General features: G+C 34.2%; 5 protein-coding genes across 5 annotated transcripts; 4 read left to right on the top strand and 1 right to left on the bottom strand.

Annotated features, from left to right (window-relative positions):
- Positions 1 to 1,287: 1,287 nt before the first annotated feature.
- On the top strand, positions 1,288 to 6,260 carry LOC136343368 (uncharacterized). Its single transcript, XM_066290062.1, has 2 exons — positions 1,288 to 1,644; positions 5,902 to 6,260. The coding sequence occupies exons 1-2, from the start codon at positions 1,350 to 1,352 to the stop codon at positions 6,183 to 6,185; spliced, it is 579 nt and encodes a 192-aa protein (XP_066146159.1). The 5' UTR covers positions 1,288 to 1,349; the 3' UTR covers positions 6,186 to 6,260.
- A 3,570-nt stretch (positions 6,261 to 9,830) lies between these two features.
- On the top strand, positions 9,831 to 10,909 carry LOC136343359 (uncharacterized). Its single transcript, XM_066290052.1, has 2 exons — positions 9,831 to 10,486; positions 10,537 to 10,909. Exons 1-2 carry the CDS (start codon positions 9,925 to 9,927, stop codon positions 10,794 to 10,796), a joined length of 822 nt encoding a protein of 273 aa, XP_066146149.1. The 5' UTR covers positions 9,831 to 9,924; the 3' UTR covers positions 10,797 to 10,909.
- Positions 10,910 to 13,495: 2,586 nt separating this feature from the next.
- On the top strand, positions 13,496 to 14,400 carry LOC136343365 (uncharacterized). Its single transcript, XM_066290057.1, has one exon. The coding sequence runs from the start codon at positions 13,541 to 13,543 to the stop codon at positions 14,303 to 14,305; it is 765 nt and encodes a 254-aa protein (XP_066146154.1). The 5' UTR covers positions 13,496 to 13,540; the 3' UTR covers positions 14,306 to 14,400.
- A 3,477-nt stretch (positions 14,401 to 17,877) lies between these two features.
- On the top strand, positions 17,878 to 18,570 carry LOC136343387 (uncharacterized). The gene has a single exon (XM_066290079.1). It carries the CDS (start codon positions 17,878 to 17,880, stop codon positions 18,568 to 18,570), a length of 693 nt encoding a protein of 230 aa, XP_066146176.1.
- Positions 18,571 to 19,046: 476 nt separating this feature from the next.
- Positions 19,047 to 19,592, bottom strand: LOC136343386 (uncharacterized). The gene has a single exon (XM_066290078.1). The coding sequence runs from the start codon at positions 19,590 to 19,592 to the stop codon at positions 19,047 to 19,049; it is 546 nt and encodes a 181-aa protein (XP_066146175.1).
- Positions 19,593 to 19,887: the final 295 nt, after the last annotated feature.

The following is a 19,887-nucleotide window of genomic DNA, read 5'->3' as shown; positions in this document are numbered from 1 at the left end:
AAGATAGGATTGGATAATCCAACGATTAATTTAAATTAAGGGCATAGATGAGTGCGAAGAAGGTGTGAGCTGTCAAACACATGGAAAAAATCGCTGATAACGCCATCTTTATTTTATATCAAAGTTTAATTCAAAAGGGCTATCTATCAGTTTCGTTGCGAAATTATTTCTAATTTTGGATATTCTGTATTTCGACTATTCTAAATATTCGGATATAAGTAATTCAATATAAGGTTCAGTTATGTACTAATTATAACGAGACACTCTGTATATACACTCTATATATACCGGGAGTTCAGCGAACTTTGGACATAGGAGTTTAACATGGGAGATGGGTTTTTATTTTTTGTACGGATTATCCAATTGAAAAACTGTCACATGGAGGGTATTCAAGACGGGCTATCATTCTGAAATTCTTTGAACCTCCTAATTAGCCATTTGGCTGTTCAACCATTCTAGATCAAAACGTCTTCAATAAAAAAAAAAATGTTCCACGTAACCCGTTACGACCACGATTGGCCAGTGTCATTAAAGGCGTTTTGAGCCAAAACGGTTCAAATTAAAAGTTAAAAAAAAATTACGAAATGATGGCCGATCTTGAGTATTATGACCTCCATGTAAAAGTTTCTCAATTGAGTAATTCGTACAGGTCCAAAAAAAAATAATAAAAACCGATTTCCCATGTTAATTTTTTATGTCCATGGTTCACTTAGACACCCAGTATATAAATTTTTTGACTGTAATATCAATTAGAAGCAATAGAATGGCTTCAACGCAGATTGGAATGCAAATTTCTGTTTTGTAATTTTATTACATTCCACGTAAACGATAAATATTCAAAATTTAAATCAGATTTTCAATTTAAGGCAGAGATATTGGGGCGGTCAGACTTCAAAAGTACTAAGGGTCGAGGTGCGTTTTTAATGCTAGTGATTTTCATTCATGAAAAACTCTAATTAAACCTAAAAGAAGAGTGAATTTACTTTTTTTTGTTAAATTTATGCGACACTTCTACATTTGTATTCCCTCACATGCCACCACGAACTTCACCACTGACACACAATTAAATCTTCAGGAGAATAAATTAACACCAGGAAATGCCGCAGAATACCAAACAATATTCGCGAATCAAGAAGTTTTTACTTTTCGTTTAAAACAATGCACGACCATCTTCGGAATTTATTTCACCGTGTTACATATCTGAATACTTAAACACCCCTACTAAAAACTTCCATATAATATGAAATATAAGACAATTAAAAGACTTGTTCCCTTGTTTGTCACAATCAATCTGTCGCCCCTATTTGTTCTGGTTTCTTCGTTTGTCCTCCCCAAATCCAACCACAACCATGTTAAAGTTTTGTGCAATTCTCGGCTTAATTACTTGTGTTGTAACTTACGACCTCATGGAAGGTGCTGATGGAGTTAACGATCTAAAAGAATCAGAGGTATCAAGCTATTTACGAAGAATTGAGGATTTGGATTCCATTCCAATTTACGGAAACTACGTTGTATTAGAGAAGACGGCGTTTCGTGGAAGTAAGAAAATGAACGCAGATTTCGTGGAGAGATGTGCGAGTTTCCTGGCCGAGAGAGAACTACGGATAAAATTTCCTGAGAGCGAAGCAAGAGCACTGCTAACAGGTAAATTTTTCACGTGAATCTACAGTGTGTTCATCTAAAAACTCACCATTTCAATAAATTCAGAACGAAAAAAAAAACCGAAATGCTGTTTGTGGGGATCTTAAAGATTGTAAGAAGGAAAATTTTTGGCAACAGCAGTGTTAATATGACGCGCACCGTTTCACTCCTGAGCCATTTTCAGAATCTTAAATAGTAGTCTATTTCGATATGTATCTTATATTAAAAGGCATTTAAAATGTGTTATTTTGATCTAAATAATTCTAGAATTGATAAAGTTATTAAAAAAAAACAATTCTTTAACAGAATTAATAAACTTGCCAGAACCCAGTTGAATTTGAAAATTACTGTTTAGTGACTGACAAATAATTTACTATTATTATTAAAGTTTTAGTGTATTAAAAATGATTCATTCCATAGAAAAGGGTCGAAATTGTTTAAATTTATTTTTCAATTAATAAATGTCCTAGGCAAGCTGCGGCAGTATTCAATGAGAGACACCCTAACAAATATGTTTCGCATGTTTATGTCATTTCGCTATTGGAAAAATTAAAAATGACTCGATATGTAGAGAACGTAAAACGAAATAGTCACAGGGTGTTAGATGGAGCCTAAAAAGTGTCCCATGAAACCAAAATTGTTTTATGTTCAGTGCACAAAATTTAAAAAAACCATAAGCTGATGGTGGCTTGGCAGGAGAGGTACAATAGGATGGCCGGCCGGATCTTCTAAGTTCACACTGCTCGATTTTTTCCTTTAGGATGTCTTTGGTTTGTCCTTTAAATGTAGTTCATAAAACCGTTCTTCGAATATTAATGATTTAAAATAACCAATAATTGCAGAATGTCGTAATATTATACAAGAGAAACTGTTAGAAAAGTCCAATAACAAGTCGAAAGAAGATATTAGAAAATAATGAGGGAGTATTCCAACATCAAATGAAGTTGGGGTGGCTGGGGGTGAACGCACTGTATAACGCTACCATTTTGTATAATAGTGCACTATGATGGAGTCCATTATAATTTTGACCACATGGACGACAACGATAAACAATCTTTGTAACTATGGCAGCAGCGAGAGTGAAATTGAACATTGACTTTCACTGCTGGCAAATCAGATTTTTTTCGACTCATTGTCAATAAGTGCTTAAAGACCTAACGCTGCAAATCTGCCAAGTACCATCTCAACGGTAGTACTTTCGTTACGGAGAGTAAGAATATAATTAGTGACATAGATTTCAATGGAAAGGTTGTAGAAAGTGGTCATTTGAAATCACAAAGCTGGTAAAAAAATTATTAAAAATGCTTCAGATATCCATTCTATTGGCGCTGAGAAAGTGTTAGTTGATATTGCAGATCCGGTTGAAATTGGAATTGCACAAAAAGAATGAAGAAATATTAACTGATTTCAGTATCGGCATCGATGAAAGTCAGAAAACACTGTTTCACGGTTGATAATTTAAGTTCCTTTTAGCAAGCAAATAAATTTTAGTTAAAAGTCGCAGAAAAGAACAATAAGCTCAGAGTTATATTATAATAGTCTCCAAGTCCCAAATTCAAATGTGATACAATTAGCCAGCCACCGGAGCTGACCGTTAAACCAGAAGTCCGTTAATTTGTCACACTCTAAATAAGTACAAACTGTGCAAAGGTATGTCTTCAAAAAAAGAATGGGTGGGGTTAAATCTGAATTTTAAATTGAGTTTTGTACGATTATTTGATCAACTGGGTCAGGAAATATCGGACAAAATTTTAATTATCTTCAAGAGAAATAATTACTCAGATAATAAGTTTGATTTTTATGGTGGACTTGATGTATGGGTTAAGCGAAAAAGGTGTTGAAAAGCAAATAAAAATATTATAAAAACTACTAAAGAACATTTGCAGTGATTTTTGATTATTTTTAATTTTTTTTTGTATTAGGAACAATAATGGCCTGGCGATCGCTTTAGGAGCGACGTGGTGACCGATAATAACAATTCACAGTTTTTATGGCCGAAAAATATTAACTAATGGACCGTTCACCATGATATCTAAAAGATTAAAATTGTGTTCGGGGTTCTTTGTCGCTCAAAAACATGTTTAACGATTGTATTCACAGAAGTTCTGATCAATCGTCTCTAAATGAATCAATATCACGTTAAAAACTTAAGTTTTTTATTATCTCCTAACGCGATGTTGCTTCGGTTTTTGGGAGATATTTGTCCACTCCAACTTCCTGGGCCTAACTTGCGAAGGTCTTCGTTGATTTCTTATAGATTTTGCATAGATCTTTAAGCGTCTTAAAAGTCAAAAGACTTTTTTATTTATTTTGAACACATTTGTGGATATTTCGTGCTACGAACTTTTCCGGGTATCTATACGCATTCCAGTCGCAAAGAAATTTTAAAAAGCTATTCTCTATGAATTGTAAAACAATTTCAAACTATTCAGAATTCTCTAAGTTTTCGCAGTTCTACACGGAGTTCTCAAATCACTTTTGCGAATCTACTAGCAGAGGATTCTTCCATTATTTAGTATGATCCTCTAGAATGTGGAATCTCTATGTTTTTTTATGATTTTTAAAAGGTTTTTCAAACATTTATTGAGATTATAGATTTTTGAAGCTTTCCCTGAATTGCAAAGAAACTTAAAAATGTTTAAGCTTTTAGTTTGCCTTTGGAGCTTTTGAGAAAATGTTTGCAAAAGATTTCGGAGATTTTCGTGATCCTCCAAACGTCTTTCAACGGACTTCTGAGAGTCTTTGAGGATCTTTTCATTTACTTCTCACATATTTTTGGAATTTATAAGTCTTTGTAAATTGTAACAAAATCCAAAAAAACGATCTTTATTTACTTCTTCCTGTGTCTTAAGCAATTTTTCACCATCATCTCTTACCTTCATTCGGTGTTCTACGTAAAGGATGAACTTGTTGCTCGGTCAAGTAAAAGCATTAAATATTGTAGAAAGCTGGAATGCTACGGATAAAAACTTTTTCCACCAACGGTCGGTAGCAAAAAGTGAATGAAAAAAAAGCTCACATGAAGAGATCGATGAAAACAAAGGTATATAATGTGATTCTATTATATCGACTATTTAAATCAAAGTTCTTTCGCATCAGTATTAAGAAAGAGTCAGGGTTGATACGCTATATATACATTTATACAAAATTGTTGGACATACTTATTTTCCCCTATTTACTAAACTATTTACCACTCAATATTCAATAACTCAATAGAGTTAACAGATTCTCGAAGAAAAAATTTCTGAAGATTTAATATTATGAACTTTATGAAAATATTAGGAATCTTTTATATTCATTCTAATTTAATTTGAATCCAGCACTTGTTTGTATTAATCACCTCTGAATCAAATTCACGAATTATGAATTACACGGGAGATAGAAAAATTAAAGAATAAAAGGAAATTATGGCGTTATATTGGTGAAAGTGATTTACATCGTCGTTAATACCATACATTCTCATTAAGAGAACTTCACTATCTTTTTTTAGTCTCTTTTTTAATACATGTTGGTTGTCTTATATTGACGGCCAGTCGAATACTCAATTTGTAAATTCCCCCATTTAAATTCATCATATTATCATATTCTTAAACAATAGTTGTTATCTTGCAAGTATCACCGTTCTCAAATTAACAAATAAAAGAAATGCATAAAAATCATAATTGACGTAATTATCCCAATAATCAAATTAATCATTCCAAATTTAAATCTCAATTATATCAAGACAAGGATGAATGAGACTCCTGTAAAATAGTCTATTTCAAACCATTTTTGTAGCTCTCAACCAATGGAGGAAGCTCTCCACAACCCAACTTTCTTCGCTATAATCGATGATCATGGGTGCGTCATCCGCTGCTAACCAACTGACCCACATATTATCGAGTTCTGTAAGTCTTCCGTCTCGGCCCTGACCTTCTCCCCTGGTTAAGGTTGTCTCGGTTCGTTTTTCCTTCTTTTTCTGGGACCACGCCTTTTCCCTTCCCACGACCGAAGAAAGTAGGTACTCGTTTACAGTACACTCGGGGGGACGATATGTTAAATATCGCTGTTGGTACATTTCGACGGTACCACTTGCATAGTATGAGACGTATGGTTTGGTACCGCGGGCTTCTCCTTCGATGTATCGTTAAGTTGTTTGTTGCTTTTAAATAGCAATCTCATAAAATCTGGATTTACGTACAACTGCATTTTCTAAATACTTCTTACGCTATGACTACTTTTAATTAAAACCTCGGATAAGTACAGAATTTTTTTTTTCAGGCGCAAGAAGCAAAAAAATCAAACGAGTAATCCTCCCACTCCTCCTCCTACTTAAACTGAAAGCCGCCATTGTACTACCTATAGTGCTCTCTGTAATAGCCCTAGTGTCCTTTAAAGGGTTTGGCATGAGCCTGGCAGCACTGGCTGTAGCCGGTACCACTGCCTTAAAGAACATTATAGAACATGCAGGGTCTAAAGTGTCTTACGAAGTAGTACCAGCACCCATTGGGCACTGGGGCCGATCTGGTGTTGTTGTAGATAACCCTGAAGCAGGCAATTATTAATACGAATAATAAGAGTTATAGTTATTTAATAATTTATTGTTTTTGATTATTTAATAAAACCAACAATTTTTCTTATAGTCCAAGGTATTTTATTTAACAAAAAACATTATCCTCAATATCGTAACAGAAATAAGTACTGTACGCACTAGGTAGGCCCCTTTCTTCCTGAAACAAAAATGCTCTCATTAGTTATCAAATTAGCGGATAATAATAATTTAATTTTGAGATCATAACTTTCTCATGAACCAGATTCGAACTTGCTCACTCATAATTAAGGGAGGAATTAGTGCGACAAAAGAAGTGTTGTCGAAGGAAAGTAAACTTAAATTAATGCGAAGATTAGAAGGAATTCTGGTATAACCAGTACTAGGATGTGTCCAATTAAATGGTATCAAATCGGTATGTGTGAACTTGAATCACTCTACTTGAGGTGTTTTGATGTAAACAGGAAATTACGTACAAAATCGAGAGATCTAATTTCCTGATTAATTGGTTTGGTTTTGACCCAGATGAATTATACAGGGTGTAACATATCATCATGTTGATATTTTAAGGAGCGATGGTATTCTGGAAAATAATTTTAAAATGCTAATAGATCCATGGTCAACAAGGCACCATTGGCGATACATGTACTGAATGGCAAAGTTTCACATTATTTAAAAGACACTTTAAATAGTTTTTACGATTTTGTTTAAATTTATTTTTATCTAAAAAAATTTGATTAACTGTTACGAATTCTTTCAGACAGTTAATAACTAAGCCGTATGATTATTTTTTCCTTTACTTCCTTAGAATTCTTAATTTGCATCATAGATATTTTTACACATTCTTCGAGAACGGTGGAAAATACGAAAATACTAAAAAAGAACAAAATACTAAAGAATTGAAGAAATGGTTTACATTTGGCATTAGAATTCATACAGGGTGTTTGAATAGAAGATCCAAAGAATAAAATAGTGCATGGTCCAAAAAAACCTAACACCCTGTATATGGCTATTGACGATTTTGAGATTTTGTTGTAGAGGCTTTTAAAAAATAATAGATGAACGAAATAAAAAAAAATAACTCAAGGCACACGTGAAAAAATGTAAAAAAATATGAAAAAATGTGAATCTTTGCAATCCTGTATCTCGGAAACGGTGCGTTTTTAATTATGGGGTTATTAGCATTTTTAAATTATTTTGAAGAGTACTATCGCTCTCAAATATATTTCTATGACATGTTGCTTCCCATATTTCTTATTCACCGAGACCCAAGATACATTCCAGCTATTTTCTCATGACTATTACCAGATTTCTGTAAACAAATCAAAGCAAAAGAGTCGGTTTCTGATCGAACTAATTTCATAAATAATTTACAAAAATATGTCTCTCAATGCTGAAGCTGACCAACATCTACATTTCTATGACAAATTGTTGTGTCAAAGGAAGTACTGAAAATTGATCGGTAACCAAGAAAAGCAGGAATATCACTACGTGAAATTTTGGATTAGATGAAGCCATGAAGATGAGTTGATATCTATGTTGTTTTGAAAGTGTTTATTAACAAACTGAATTAAAACCTTCGTATAGATGGTCTTGAATACTTTTGTTTTTTAAGCAGTGAACTTTTGATCAACCACTTTCAAAGCGCGGGACTTCCCCAGTATTTCTTAATTTTATGTGAAAAATAATATTCAAAAACAAAACAAAAAAATGTATATTTAAGGTAAATTAAATACATGCAGAATCGCAAAATTAGTTAAATGCAAAAAGTTATTCATTATTATACTACTTATCGATGTTTTCCTACAGTGCAAGATCTGTTTAGCAATTTTTTAAATTTTTGTAAATTTCTTTTGAATTTTATTTTAATATTGCAGGCTGCGTGATTTTCATTATTTTATTGGATTATTTGGCAAGTTTAGGGAAACTATTGCAACTTTCTAAATCTTTACTATACTCCCTGAGAAGTTTTTTCGATTGTTCAGAATATGATTAATATTTAGATAAGTATGGAACTCTCAATTTCGTTCCTCGTATTACCAATAATGGACATTGAGTAGTAGCAGAAAATTTAGTTATGTTGTAAAATCCCCATTAAAATGTCTAAAACCGTACAAATATGTATTTGCACTATCGAACCATATGGAAAAATCGCACATTATCTATAGAAAGTAAAAAAGTCTCCTGAACATATATTTAAAGAAATATCACAAGAAGTTCATTAAATAGTCATTAAAGTTTACATAGAAATTATTTAATTAAGACCATTGTTCTCACTTATAGAGAAGCTTAATTTATCTACGAATAAATTAACTTTGAAAATGGTTAGGTAGGTGTCGATATTGATTTACAACACTGACCTTTAAAACGAAAAATTGACCCATTATACATTCATAACATTCATTTTAAGACACTCGCCATAAGGCCATAAGGCCATAAGGCTATTTCTAGAATATCGCAGTGATACGTTCATGTCAGTATATTATGTAGGGGAAAAATCACTTTTTGATAACATCTAATTAACTTGGAGGGCTTTTAAAAATCCGCTACAGTATTTCAAAAAACATTATTGCTTACCTGATTAAATGGGACCTCTTCAAACCTCAAATACCTAATCACAACTAAATGCTGTGAACTCAGGCCCAACTCTACATTAATAAATCGGGCAGTGAGATTGTAATAGTGATAGTCACCAAATTAGAAGCGGATTCTGACCTTAATAGTCTAATGAACTTCATGGAAATTAATATTCTGCATCTCTTGTTGCGGTAATTTTTATGAGATCAGAATGTAGAGCAAGCAATCGCGACATGCTTCTACTTTCTTTGGTACCATGCAAGTTACGTTTTTAACAAATAATGCCCAGTGACGTTACACCAGAATCAATCGAAAACATAAGAACGAGAAGGGCAGATAGACTTCGGCAAGGTAAGGTATGCCTGACTTTATATAAGAACATTCCAACAAGTACCATTAAAAATTATTATGAATCAATTTTATCGTGGGTCTTGGCACCATACTGCAGATACGATGGGATTGTAATTGCTCTGTGAGGTTTTGCCATTTCGACGCTACTGAATAACAGATTTTTCGTATCGACGTAAATTTACCTGTTTGATTAATGGTATCACAGAATTCCTGCCAGGGACGTATTAAGGCAGGGGAGTTGGTTCAGATTTTCCTATGCAGATGTAAAACAACAATTGGTCACAGTTTAGAAATATCGATGAACATGTTTAAAAGCTGAAATATGTTCGATAGATATTGCAATTTGATAAAAATATGTTTGGCATATTGGAAAATGTACCGATTAAATTGGTTCTATCAATTCAGAAACAATTCTCAAAATCATTTGGGGAATTTGCGTTTTTCTTCGGCCCTAATTTTTCTGTTTGGGAATTATTAGACAAATTTCAAACACGAATTTTTGCATATTATATCTAGAGTTTTCCAATCAGACTCAAATAAACAGAAGCAACTCCGTCCCTGCCCTCACCATTCCATACAGATAATCCGCATCAAGTTTCATTCTACTGGGGAAGTAAACGTATTATGATATGCAATTATCGCCTTTAAGTCCATCAACATACAACCTAAACACGTCAGGCCCAATTTTCCTCACTGATAAATTATTTCCACTGTTTCATTTAAGGAACATGTTTTGCTTTTTTCCTGCTTACCACCTTTAACAGTTGTGTATATAAACTAGATAACCAATCAGTCTAAACATCAAGTGGTGAACAAGCTACAGAAGGATGTTCACTTGGAAATCAGTGTTTGCTGTTTCCCTTCTTGTGGCCCTTCAGGCAGTCGCCGAAGATGCTGTCGAGTCCTTCTCGAATCCTGCACCCGAGAAAAGTGATAAAAGTGAATACAAAAAGTCATTATTCAGGGACTGTTCTCATATGTACACTCCTACGTGTTTAAAGTTTGAAATCCTGTCTTTGGTCGACAAACTGAATGAAGATGACGACTATAGTGTAATACCGGGAGTGTCTTTAGTGCGTGAAAATGGCAGTGCTAGATCCAGTACTGCAGATATTGTGGCAGAACTAGCCCGTGATTTTCCTAACGACCCCGATGCTCGTTTGGACGCATTCCTCATGAAGAAAGTGACCTCATACCTCAACAGCCACTCTGTGAGGCTCAACTTATTTGACCGAAAATCTTACGTGGAGGAGGCCAGACGAGGGCGCGGTGGATCAGGTGGTGGGGGTGGGAAGGGAGGAGGCGGAGGAGGCGAAGGCGGAGGAGGCATGGGCATGCTCATGGCAGCTGGAGCTATGATGAAGGGAACTTTAATGGCCTTGGCTCTAGGTAAGTTGAAATTATTCAAATTAACTAATGCTAGTGTTCTTTCGTTTTAGGTGGCATCGCAGCCATAGCAGGCAAAGCCCTAATGACTGGTCTCATTTCCTTGCTGCTTTCAGCGATCGTCGGTCTCAAAGCGCTGACTAGCTCAGGACACAAACAAACAACATACGAAATTGTATCGAAACCCATTTATACACAATCTCACACTCATTCTGAGTCTCATGAGCATCCGCACTATGGACACTCTTCCTATGGCAGGAGTTTTGACATGCCTCTACCTCTACCACTGCAGCCTGACTACAAGCCAGCATAGGAAAAATGCAAGAAGTGATATTGAATTGTTTTTAACTATGTTATTTATTTTTATTTATTACTGTTTATTGAGTTGTGAAGACGGAATTAATAAAGTTTTGAGTGTATATGAAATAGTTCTATCTAGCAAAAGGTATTTGGACATCTCATGTGTGTTTGTTAACGTTGCACGTAACTGGACTGATTTGAAATCTAATATGTACATGGTAGCTCAGCTTCAGCACCGGATTCGATACCATCCAAATTCTGAAACATTAATTTGGTACGAAAACGATGACATGCCACATCACTTATCTTCATTTTAAAAATTGCGTACACTATGCACAGTGATCCAAAAACTATAAAGATTCGGATATGGGTATTATATTATCTTATATTGAACACTCTATATTTTCTGACTTCACTAGATAGGATTCGTCTTAATGGTTTCTAAAATATTAGGCGGTATTACCTATAGCAGTTTTCACGCTCAACAAGAATTCCCATTCCATAATAATCATGCGGGAAAATTAGCTAACCGTAAAGATGTTGAAAAACGTAAATTTTATCAAATTAATAAATGTAATTAAGCAAGAACTTGTTTCCTTGCTTTTGAATTTGGATTCTTATTGCTGGTCTTCTCATTCAAATTTCAATGGTACTTATTGATTTATCGAATTGTTCTGATGAAACAGAAATTTTTCGTTAAAGTGAAAACTGGGATACTGTTTAGTTGTAGTGAGCATACTATGTAATGAACTGTCCACTTTAGTGGACATAAAAATATTTACGTTAACCTCTTAATAGTGACGAAATAAAACCTCGCTAGAATTATTATTTTTTTAATATCACAGCCACTTATTGCAAAAAGTGTTTTTTTTTGTAAAAATGGGTATGTAAAATTAATAAACAGCCTAAAAATTATAGTTCATTTTAAAGAAAAAGAAATGTATTTTTAATGATGCCAAAAATAAATATGATTTATATTTAGAAAAATACTCCTTTATGTCATAACTTTAAAGTCCGTGGACTTTAAAAATAGTTATTTTCATCATTGTGATTTACTCACAAAAGTATACAATAGCGAAGTAAATAAATTAGGATTTAACGAAAATGCCAAAAATTAAATATTTGTTTATAATGCGAAAAAAAGACGATAAAATATTTTTGAAACCGGCATTGAATTCGTTTCAAAAACAGATATCGAGAATGTCGTATAAGTTTTTTTCTGTCTCTAACTATTTCGCAGATTCTCTATAAAAACATAGAGATTGGCTCACCCTGTACATATGACTGTATCTACGTATTTCTACTATATGTACTTTTTTTATTGGGATGTGTCATTTATTTTGTTATTAAAATGGGTGAACACCTTTTTTACACTTTGAAATATTGAATTATTAATGTAGTGAACGACTTAGGTAGAGTAATAAAGCCGTTCATTAATTAGACCACCATGTCGAGACCCCACTGTATTAAGGTTAATCTACTCAAATATTATATTTTTCATAACAAGCATCATCTCTATTAAACTGGCATCATGTAACTGAAATAAGAGTAATTAAATAAAATCACTTATTATTTAGCTAACTATAATAAGAACTTTCGCCACCAACAACGAGCACCCGTCTCCAATCTGGCACAATTCCGCATAAATACTCATTACGTCTTTGTTTAATTAATTTTTGAGTTCGCACAAATTTTACCAATTTTTTCTACATTTTCAGTCGAAATTTGATATTTCTCGCGAGCGAAACCTGTCCATTTATTTATACTAAATTTAGTCAATTTTTGTTTTTAAAATAGGAATTTAGTTACACTAGCGAGGTATATCACGAAGTTTTCAAACGAAAGAAAACTTAATTAATGGGTTATTCCGTACTGCGAATATTTTGGTCGTGGTGCTACCATTCGGCTAACACGTGTTAAAAGCGACATCGGTACGAATACAAACAAAACCTTTTTTTTTAATGACTGAACGCCCTATGACTGTTCCTTTTGCCTTTTACAAAGGGACCAGTCATAGGGCGAATGATGCCCACGACACGATGGCCTCCAACCATTGAACCATCCTCACAGCCTTGTTTGCGAGCGTACAGCTCTCCGACGAGGACACGGAGAAAATAAACGAAATAATATACAGTGCAGGATTTTATCAAACGCATATTTTTTTATTTATTAATATTTTCAACTATATTTTAAATGGTAAAACATTAGGTAGTTATAAGAAATCTTGACCATTCCTGCTTCATGTAGTTAATATATCTAAATCACCGGGCAAAAACACGCAACATAACTACAGAAAACCACTTTACCTAATAAAGAGGCTATTATGGTACTTACATTGGTCTATATTATGCACAATACATATTCTCACGAATCTCTTTAATGCCATCGTTTCTCGCAAAAGAACGAGAGCATTTGGAATCCAAAACTGCCGAGGCCGCTGCTCGGAAATGTAAGACATGGTAGGGTTTAAGTAATTGAAAAAATCCCACATTCGACATACGGCCGCCCATAAAAATCCTTTCTCTATAGTACCGAGTGAGAGCACCCGAGTACCTCGGCTATTGTGGCCTAATGTTAATAGTCCTGTCACTTACTCTCACAGTAATTTTTGTGTGCTCCACTTATTTTAATTCCCCAGATCCACCGATTTTGGTGGGCACGTCGTCCATATTTTTTAACCGCAAACAGGATCGGATATATAACACGCAACACTTTATGTTAAATCATTAGAAGCAGATTAAGCACTGCCGAGTCAGCATGGGTCTTAAGATTGTAGTGGTTGTTTTTGTAGCCACCCTCGTGGACTTAAGTTCAGCTGAGGAGGTTCAGAAAAAAAGTGATCGAAATGAACTTGAAAAATCTTTGTTAAAAAATTGCGAAGACTATTCGCTGACATGTCTAAAATTGGATTTAGCGTCTTTGATGGATAAGTTGAATAAAAACAAGGATATCTCGGTTTTTCCAGGGGTGTCCATAGTGCGCGAAAACAACAGTGATAAATCGACAACTAGTGACTTAGTGACCGAACTGGCTCGTGAGTTTCCCGATGACCCCAACGCCAGACTGGATGCCTTTTTGTTGAAAAAAGTCAGCGGATTCCTCAACAATCACTCAATCAAATTGAACCTTTGGAAAGCAGTTGAAGATGGTGCTGCAGGGACTGCTCGTAAAAAAGACAAGAAGGGCGGTGATGGCTTAGGGATGCTTCTTGCTGCCGGTGCTATGATGAAGGGCATGCTCATGGCTCTTGCCTTGGGAGGTATTGCTGCTATTGCAGGAAAAGCCCTTATGACCGGCCTCATTTCTTTGCTACTTTCCGCCATTATCGGCTTGAAATCCCTTGCTGGTGGCGGTGGTGGTCACTCTACCTACGAGGTAGTTGCCAAGCCCGTGTATTCAACATCTCACACACATTCGACCTCTCACGAAGGAGGAGGTTGGGAAGGCGGCTATGGACACGGCAGAAGCTTAATGGACGCACCTCTGCCTTTGGCTCTACAACCCGGGTTCAAACCACAATAACAATATTTGTGATATTTTTTAACTTATTTATGTGAATTTCTTAATTGTATGTTAATAGGTATTTATTCGTAGATAAATAAAGAATTTTTCGTTATTTTTCTCAACAAACGTTTAATTTCTCATCAAACACGAAATGATTAATATTTATTTAATCTAAATTTAATCATAACGGTAATGGAATACTACTATAATGGCTTCAAACTAAATTAAGTAAAGTACAATAATTAAACTACTTCCTTCTTTATTTAGAAGTGATGGCAGGCATGCAGAACTAATAGCACTTGAATCTTAAATTCGGATATGCGTGCTCCAGTTTGCTAGACTATGAAAAATTGAGCGAGACCTGCATTCTAATGCGCGAAACTCATTATCAAAACATGTGTTTTTCATCAAGAAGAAAATAACTAACACGACTAATTAGGGGTGTTCCATCGAAATCTTTCCACCACAGTTATTTTGAATAATTGCGAAAATATCGCAAAACGCTGAAGCAAGTCAACACTTTTTTCCGGGGGATTACTTGGCGACTCAGATTTTACATTTATTAAAACAACCCCTTCTGTGGGGGTACAATCAGCTTTGAAATTTCAAATGGTGCCATAGGGCAAGTGACTTCTCATTTTACAGGCAATAAATTTCTCTTTAACATACTACCCTTTTATTAAATTTTTGATTGCTAGTTCGGAGAAAATCAACGCCCAAAGTACTCATCCAAACAATTACCTAAAACTAGATAATTGAATGTTTAAAATTACTCCTTTCAACTCCATGGAGTAAAATAAACGTTGCTTCATATTTCTTCAAGTATTTTCAAGAACTTTAGAGGTGATTAGGCGACGCCCTCCAACTATCCATCTCCTCAATTCTCCCAAAAAATTTGGTTGGGTGAGATAAATTTTTTATTTTAAGTGCCCTCACAAAAAAAATCAAGAGGTGTTAAATCAGGTCGTCTGAATGGCCACTTAATGAATCCCTAACAAACTATTGAGCGGTTAGAGGATTTTCGACTCAGAAAAAGACGTAACTACCGCTGTTAAATACGGAATTACCCCATTTTGTTGAAACCACACTTTTTTTTCTAAAATGTTTTCATAATTTTCGATGGAGTCCTCTATCGTCGGGAAGACGTGACTTTCTAGAAGATTCAAGTCCAATTTCCCGCTGAGACTTTCTGGAAAGAAAGTGAGTCTATTACTTGGTCACCGAGAATTCTAACCCAAATATTCAGTTTTTGAAGGCATTGAGTGTGTTTTTTCCTGAAAAGCTTCGGATTGGAATTACTCTAATATCGACAGTTATAGCGATTAAGTAATCCATTTATGGAAAAGGTCCATTCGTCCGGAAAGCGAATGGAGTAAAATAAATTGGGGTCAGTCAACGCCTCACAAAACTCAAGGCAACGATCGGTATTGTCCTCGTTAGAGTTCATAAAACAATTTTGCCTTATAGTGATTATTCTTTTAAGTTTTCAAAGTACGCCAGTAACTTGTCACAACGGCACCTAAAACTTCTGATAGTTTGTGAAATTTGTTCAACCCTTTTTGCCGTAGAGTACACCATTTTCAGAAATACACTGTTAATGCACGATTCACTTAAAGTTTTTGGATGCAGCTCAAAGAAAGGAACAAGTTCTAAATAAATTATAAACTGTTAAGAAAAACGTAAAGAACATCTTAAACAGTTTTTTTGCGCGAATTGCTTTATTTAAGTGAAAATTATCATGATGATGAAAAAAGTTTGTTTATTCATGTCAATTAAAGGGATTTTCTCAATGTTTCGTCGCATCTTCTGCACACTTTGGCCATTATTTTTCTCAGAACTGGTGGTCGAGAATTAAAAAAAATGGTATTATGTTAAAGTGCATTTTTTATCTTTAAAATGAGGGGCCATTCCACCAATGGTCCAATTTGAAAGTTAAAAACTAATTATACCCCCCACAGAGAGTTTATTCAATAAATTTGAAACGTGCGCCATCATGTGTCCCCTTCGTAAACACAACCGACATGTCTTACCGTGTTATGATATTTTTGCATTTACTCAAAATAACTGTGCTGAAAAGTTTTCCATGTAATATGTATGTATTGTAGATAGACGTTATAGTAAATGAAAATATTGGCAGGATTTTGAGATAAGTTATTACACAGAGATGGACCATTAACAACTTTTAGTTAATTAGTTCAGGTTAGTTAGTTTAATTAATTTCGTAACTTAGTTAATGAGATTCTACTTAAAGAAACAATGTAGATAACGCTGGCGGTATGTGATTAAATAATTTGGGTTTAAATGAATAAATTTGCCTGAAATTTCGATTTATTCGTATTGCATCATCTGTATCTACTCTGAATATTAATCTTGGTTATCCGCATTCAATAAAGAAATTAACCAGAATGAAGGAGGTATCAGAATAATTAAAGGTATTGGGTTGCCTTTTACTATTATAAATTTTCATTAGAATACAATAGTTTAATGATATGTTTAACAGTTGATAGAATAGGCGTGAGGTTCCAGTTTTACCTACTTTCTTTGCAGTAACTTGATTGTCAGCTAGGAATTCCTCAGAGAGTTTTGAAATGTTCAATAAGTCAATGCCCCATTAGCTTATCAATTTTTTTTGAAGATTTTTAATTGTTCTTAAATACACGCAGTACATGAATGACATTTGCAGCAATGTATAGAGCAGACCTAAAGCTATAGATTACCGCAATTCCAATATTTTTACCGATAGGAAAAAAATCTTATGGACGTGCTGAAAGGCCCACAGAAAGAATACAAAAGCAGAATTTTAACCTCTACACTTGTAAATTAAAAGCACTCGTGAAAACCAGAAATAATCTGTGAAATCCAGAAATGTCAATAAAAGAGTATTGTTCATTAATGACTCGGTTTGTGGAGCAACTAGGTAAATGGTATTCCATTAAAAGGATACATTGATTGAAACTGAAATTCCATTGTCCATTTCTTTTTAACATCAATCCATTGAAGTTGATCAAACTGTGCTATTTGAAACTTTTTCTAACTTCAAAATGGTCACTTGAAAAGTGAAACCATCACTCTCTAGGAGCAACACGAACGTTCTAATAAAACATTTTTTCACCATTCATCTCTTTCACCACTCAAGACGATTTCAAGAAATCCCCTAATAACTATCTGAAAGTAGTCATTTGAACGAAAAATAATAATTGAATTTGAGCAAAATTTCACCTTTCTATTAAGTTATGCAGATGGTAGATATGGAAATGGAGCATTATCGATTTTAAAGGTACTTACAATCGAACATTTACTCTTTGAATAATTAGCGATAACATTAATCATAATTGTTCAGCAAATAACATTGAAAGAATGATTTTAAGAAGACGATTTGAATTTTTACTATATTATTCACCTAAATTTAAATGTCCCTTTTAACATGTAAACCAAACGAGTCCACATAAAACATAATTTTTGAAGTTACATGTAGAACAAATCTAGTTTAAAGTAGAAGAACTAGACCTGCTTTACAACTTGTATTAAAACTATAAAAAACACCTTTTTCGACAAACTCGGGTTATTAGTGAAAAATCATCACTACGAAAATGAGTCTGCATAAATTAAATTCCGCTGCTGTATTGATTTTCGTTCTAAAGCTCAGCAATGCTGTTAAGAGTGAACTACACTTTCCAATTGATTATTGTAACCAAATCTATACATTGGCCTGCTTCAAATTCGAGGTAGCAAATTGGCTCGATCACTTCGAAGACCGTGATGACCTGCCCATTGTACCAGGAGTTTCCATGTTCTTGAGCCCCAGAGAAGTTAAAGTGCATCATGAAACCTTTAGAGAATTTCCTAAGACTTCCACCATTGAGACAAGAGCAGACGATTATCTAAGAAAGAAGTTAGATCAGTTCCTTTCGAGTCACTCAATGAAGATTAATTTGCGGGCGTTAATTGGTGAAGAAAATGCAGAAACTGGTAGAGAAGACAAATACAAGAAGGATGATGGCAATTCTGGAATAATTCTTGTGACAGTAGCAATGCTGGCAACTGTCTTAACAACATTTGGAATGGCAAGCATTACAGCTTTAGCAGGAAAGGCCTTGATTACTGGGATGATATCGTTTGTTCTGTCAATTGTGATTGGGGTCAAAGAATTAGTTGGAAATGAGCACTCGCTGGTTCCTCGAGCAGTAGTCGTAATTCCTGAGGGATGGGATGCCAGGGGTGCAAATGGGTCTGAGTTAGTCGTGAAAGAAGTGAGTAATATTAGTACTCCCAAATTGTTATAATATTAATTATTATTAATGTCGTGTATTCTTGTTTAATAGATAATGTTAGATATTGTTCGTTACATTTCCGAGCGTATACTAAAATTATAGTATTTATCTCTATAACTGCAATGAGTATTATTTAAAATGTTTAGACCCATCATAATTTCAAAATAGATCGAGAAGGATTAGAGTATTTATTTGCAGGAAACTTACAGTAATGTATAAATTCTTGATAAGACAAGGAAAATGTATTATTCCAGCTAGAACTTCCCAAATTAGTATTTTACATATACACACAGGATAAGTCCGAAAAAATAAAAAGTATTGTTATGAAAAGGCAGGTTCTATCTATCTCAGGCATGAAGATATTTCAATACGAATATTTAAAAGGTGTGAAAAGATAAATCTACAAAATGCTTTTTTATTAACATACAAAATCAAAACAAAACATAAAATTTCACCTAAACTAATGGAACTCCTTATCACTGTGTGGACTAATGCTTGCCATAATATTCAGATTTCTTCCATGTCCTCATCGCCATTACAGATGTTAAAGTAAATGCAATTATGGCTGCCAACAATGCTTTTCCTGCCACTAAAGATATGATTATCAAAGTTATAGCTTTGACAGTAATCAAACCTATAACTCCACTTATCAAGGACATGGCAAACATTATTTTCTCCCTATCTTCCTTTTTCTTCTTCTTTCCTTGAGCTCTTTCTTCAGATAGCACCAACTCGGATAAATTCAGTAAGTTTGGGATTACATAGTGGGTTTTCAAATAATTGAAGATATTGTCAAGTTGTGCGGAATCCAAATAAATTTGCTGTCCTGAGTTATTTACAAAAATTTCTGTAATGAGTTCTTCGTCATTCTCATTGAGCGACATGGGTGAGTTTGTGATGTTATCGGCGATATGTGCCGAAGAATCGTTCATCAAAGTCACTGCCCGCACTATCAAACACTGCACTAAATTGTTTTCGCAATTTTCATAATTTTCGTAATTCTTTGAGTTCTGGTCACCACTAACTATAGTCATCGTCATTACAGTATTGAAGAATAATGAGGAAAAATAACTTAAAAGCAGTACTATTTCAGTCATACTTGCTCCGCTAGACGTAATCTTCATATAAAGTTATGTATGCTAATGGTAGATTTTATATTTGGGCAGGTAATAGAATTCAGGTTTATAGTTGTATTATACTCATTATGACGTTATATCTTGTATGAGTACTACGGTAATTCTATTATTTACTTCAGCTAGATCAAGGTGTCTTCTTCGAATGTAAACTTTGATTAATTAATATTGAACATCGTCTAATGTATATTTAAAT

Source organism: Euwallacea fornicatus, chromosome 14 (assembly GCF_040115645.1).
Source record: "Euwallacea fornicatus isolate EFF26 chromosome 14, ASM4011564v1, whole genome shotgun sequence".
In the NCBI taxonomy this organism is placed as follows: domain Eukaryota; kingdom Metazoa; phylum Arthropoda; class Insecta; order Coleoptera; family Curculionidae; genus Euwallacea; species Euwallacea fornicatus.
The sequence above is the reverse complement of the archived record's forward strand: the minus strand, read 5'-3'. Positions and strand labels throughout refer to the sequence as shown.

Bases quoted from the DNA above. Each gene is read 5' to 3' on its own strand.
- LOC136343368 (XM_066290062.1), top strand. From the start codon at position 1,350: ATGTTAAAGTTTTGTGCAATTCTCGGCTTAATTACTTGTGTTGTAACT. The intron at 1,645-5,901 runs GTAAATTTTTCA...TTTTTTTTTCAG, and splicing joins AGCAAGAGCACTGCTAACAG to GCGCAAGAAGCAAAAAAATC.
- LOC136343359 (XM_066290052.1), top strand. From the start codon at position 9,925: ATGTTCACTTGGAAATCAGTGTTTGCTGTTTCCCTTCTTGTGGCCCTT. The intron at 10,487-10,536 runs GTAAGTTGAAAT...CTTTCGTTTTAG, and splicing joins TTTAATGGCCTTGGCTCTAG to GTGGCATCGCAGCCATAGCA.
- LOC136343365 (XM_066290057.1), top strand. From the start codon at position 13,541: ATGGGTCTTAAGATTGTAGTGGTTGTTTTTGTAGCCACCCTCGTGGAC.
- LOC136343387 (XM_066290079.1), top strand. From the start codon at position 17,878: ATGAGTCTGCATAAATTAAATTCCGCTGCTGTATTGATTTTCGTTCTA.
- LOC136343386 (XM_066290078.1), bottom strand. From the start codon at position 19,592: ATGACTATAGTTAGTGGTGACCAGAACTCAAAGAATTACGAAAATTAT.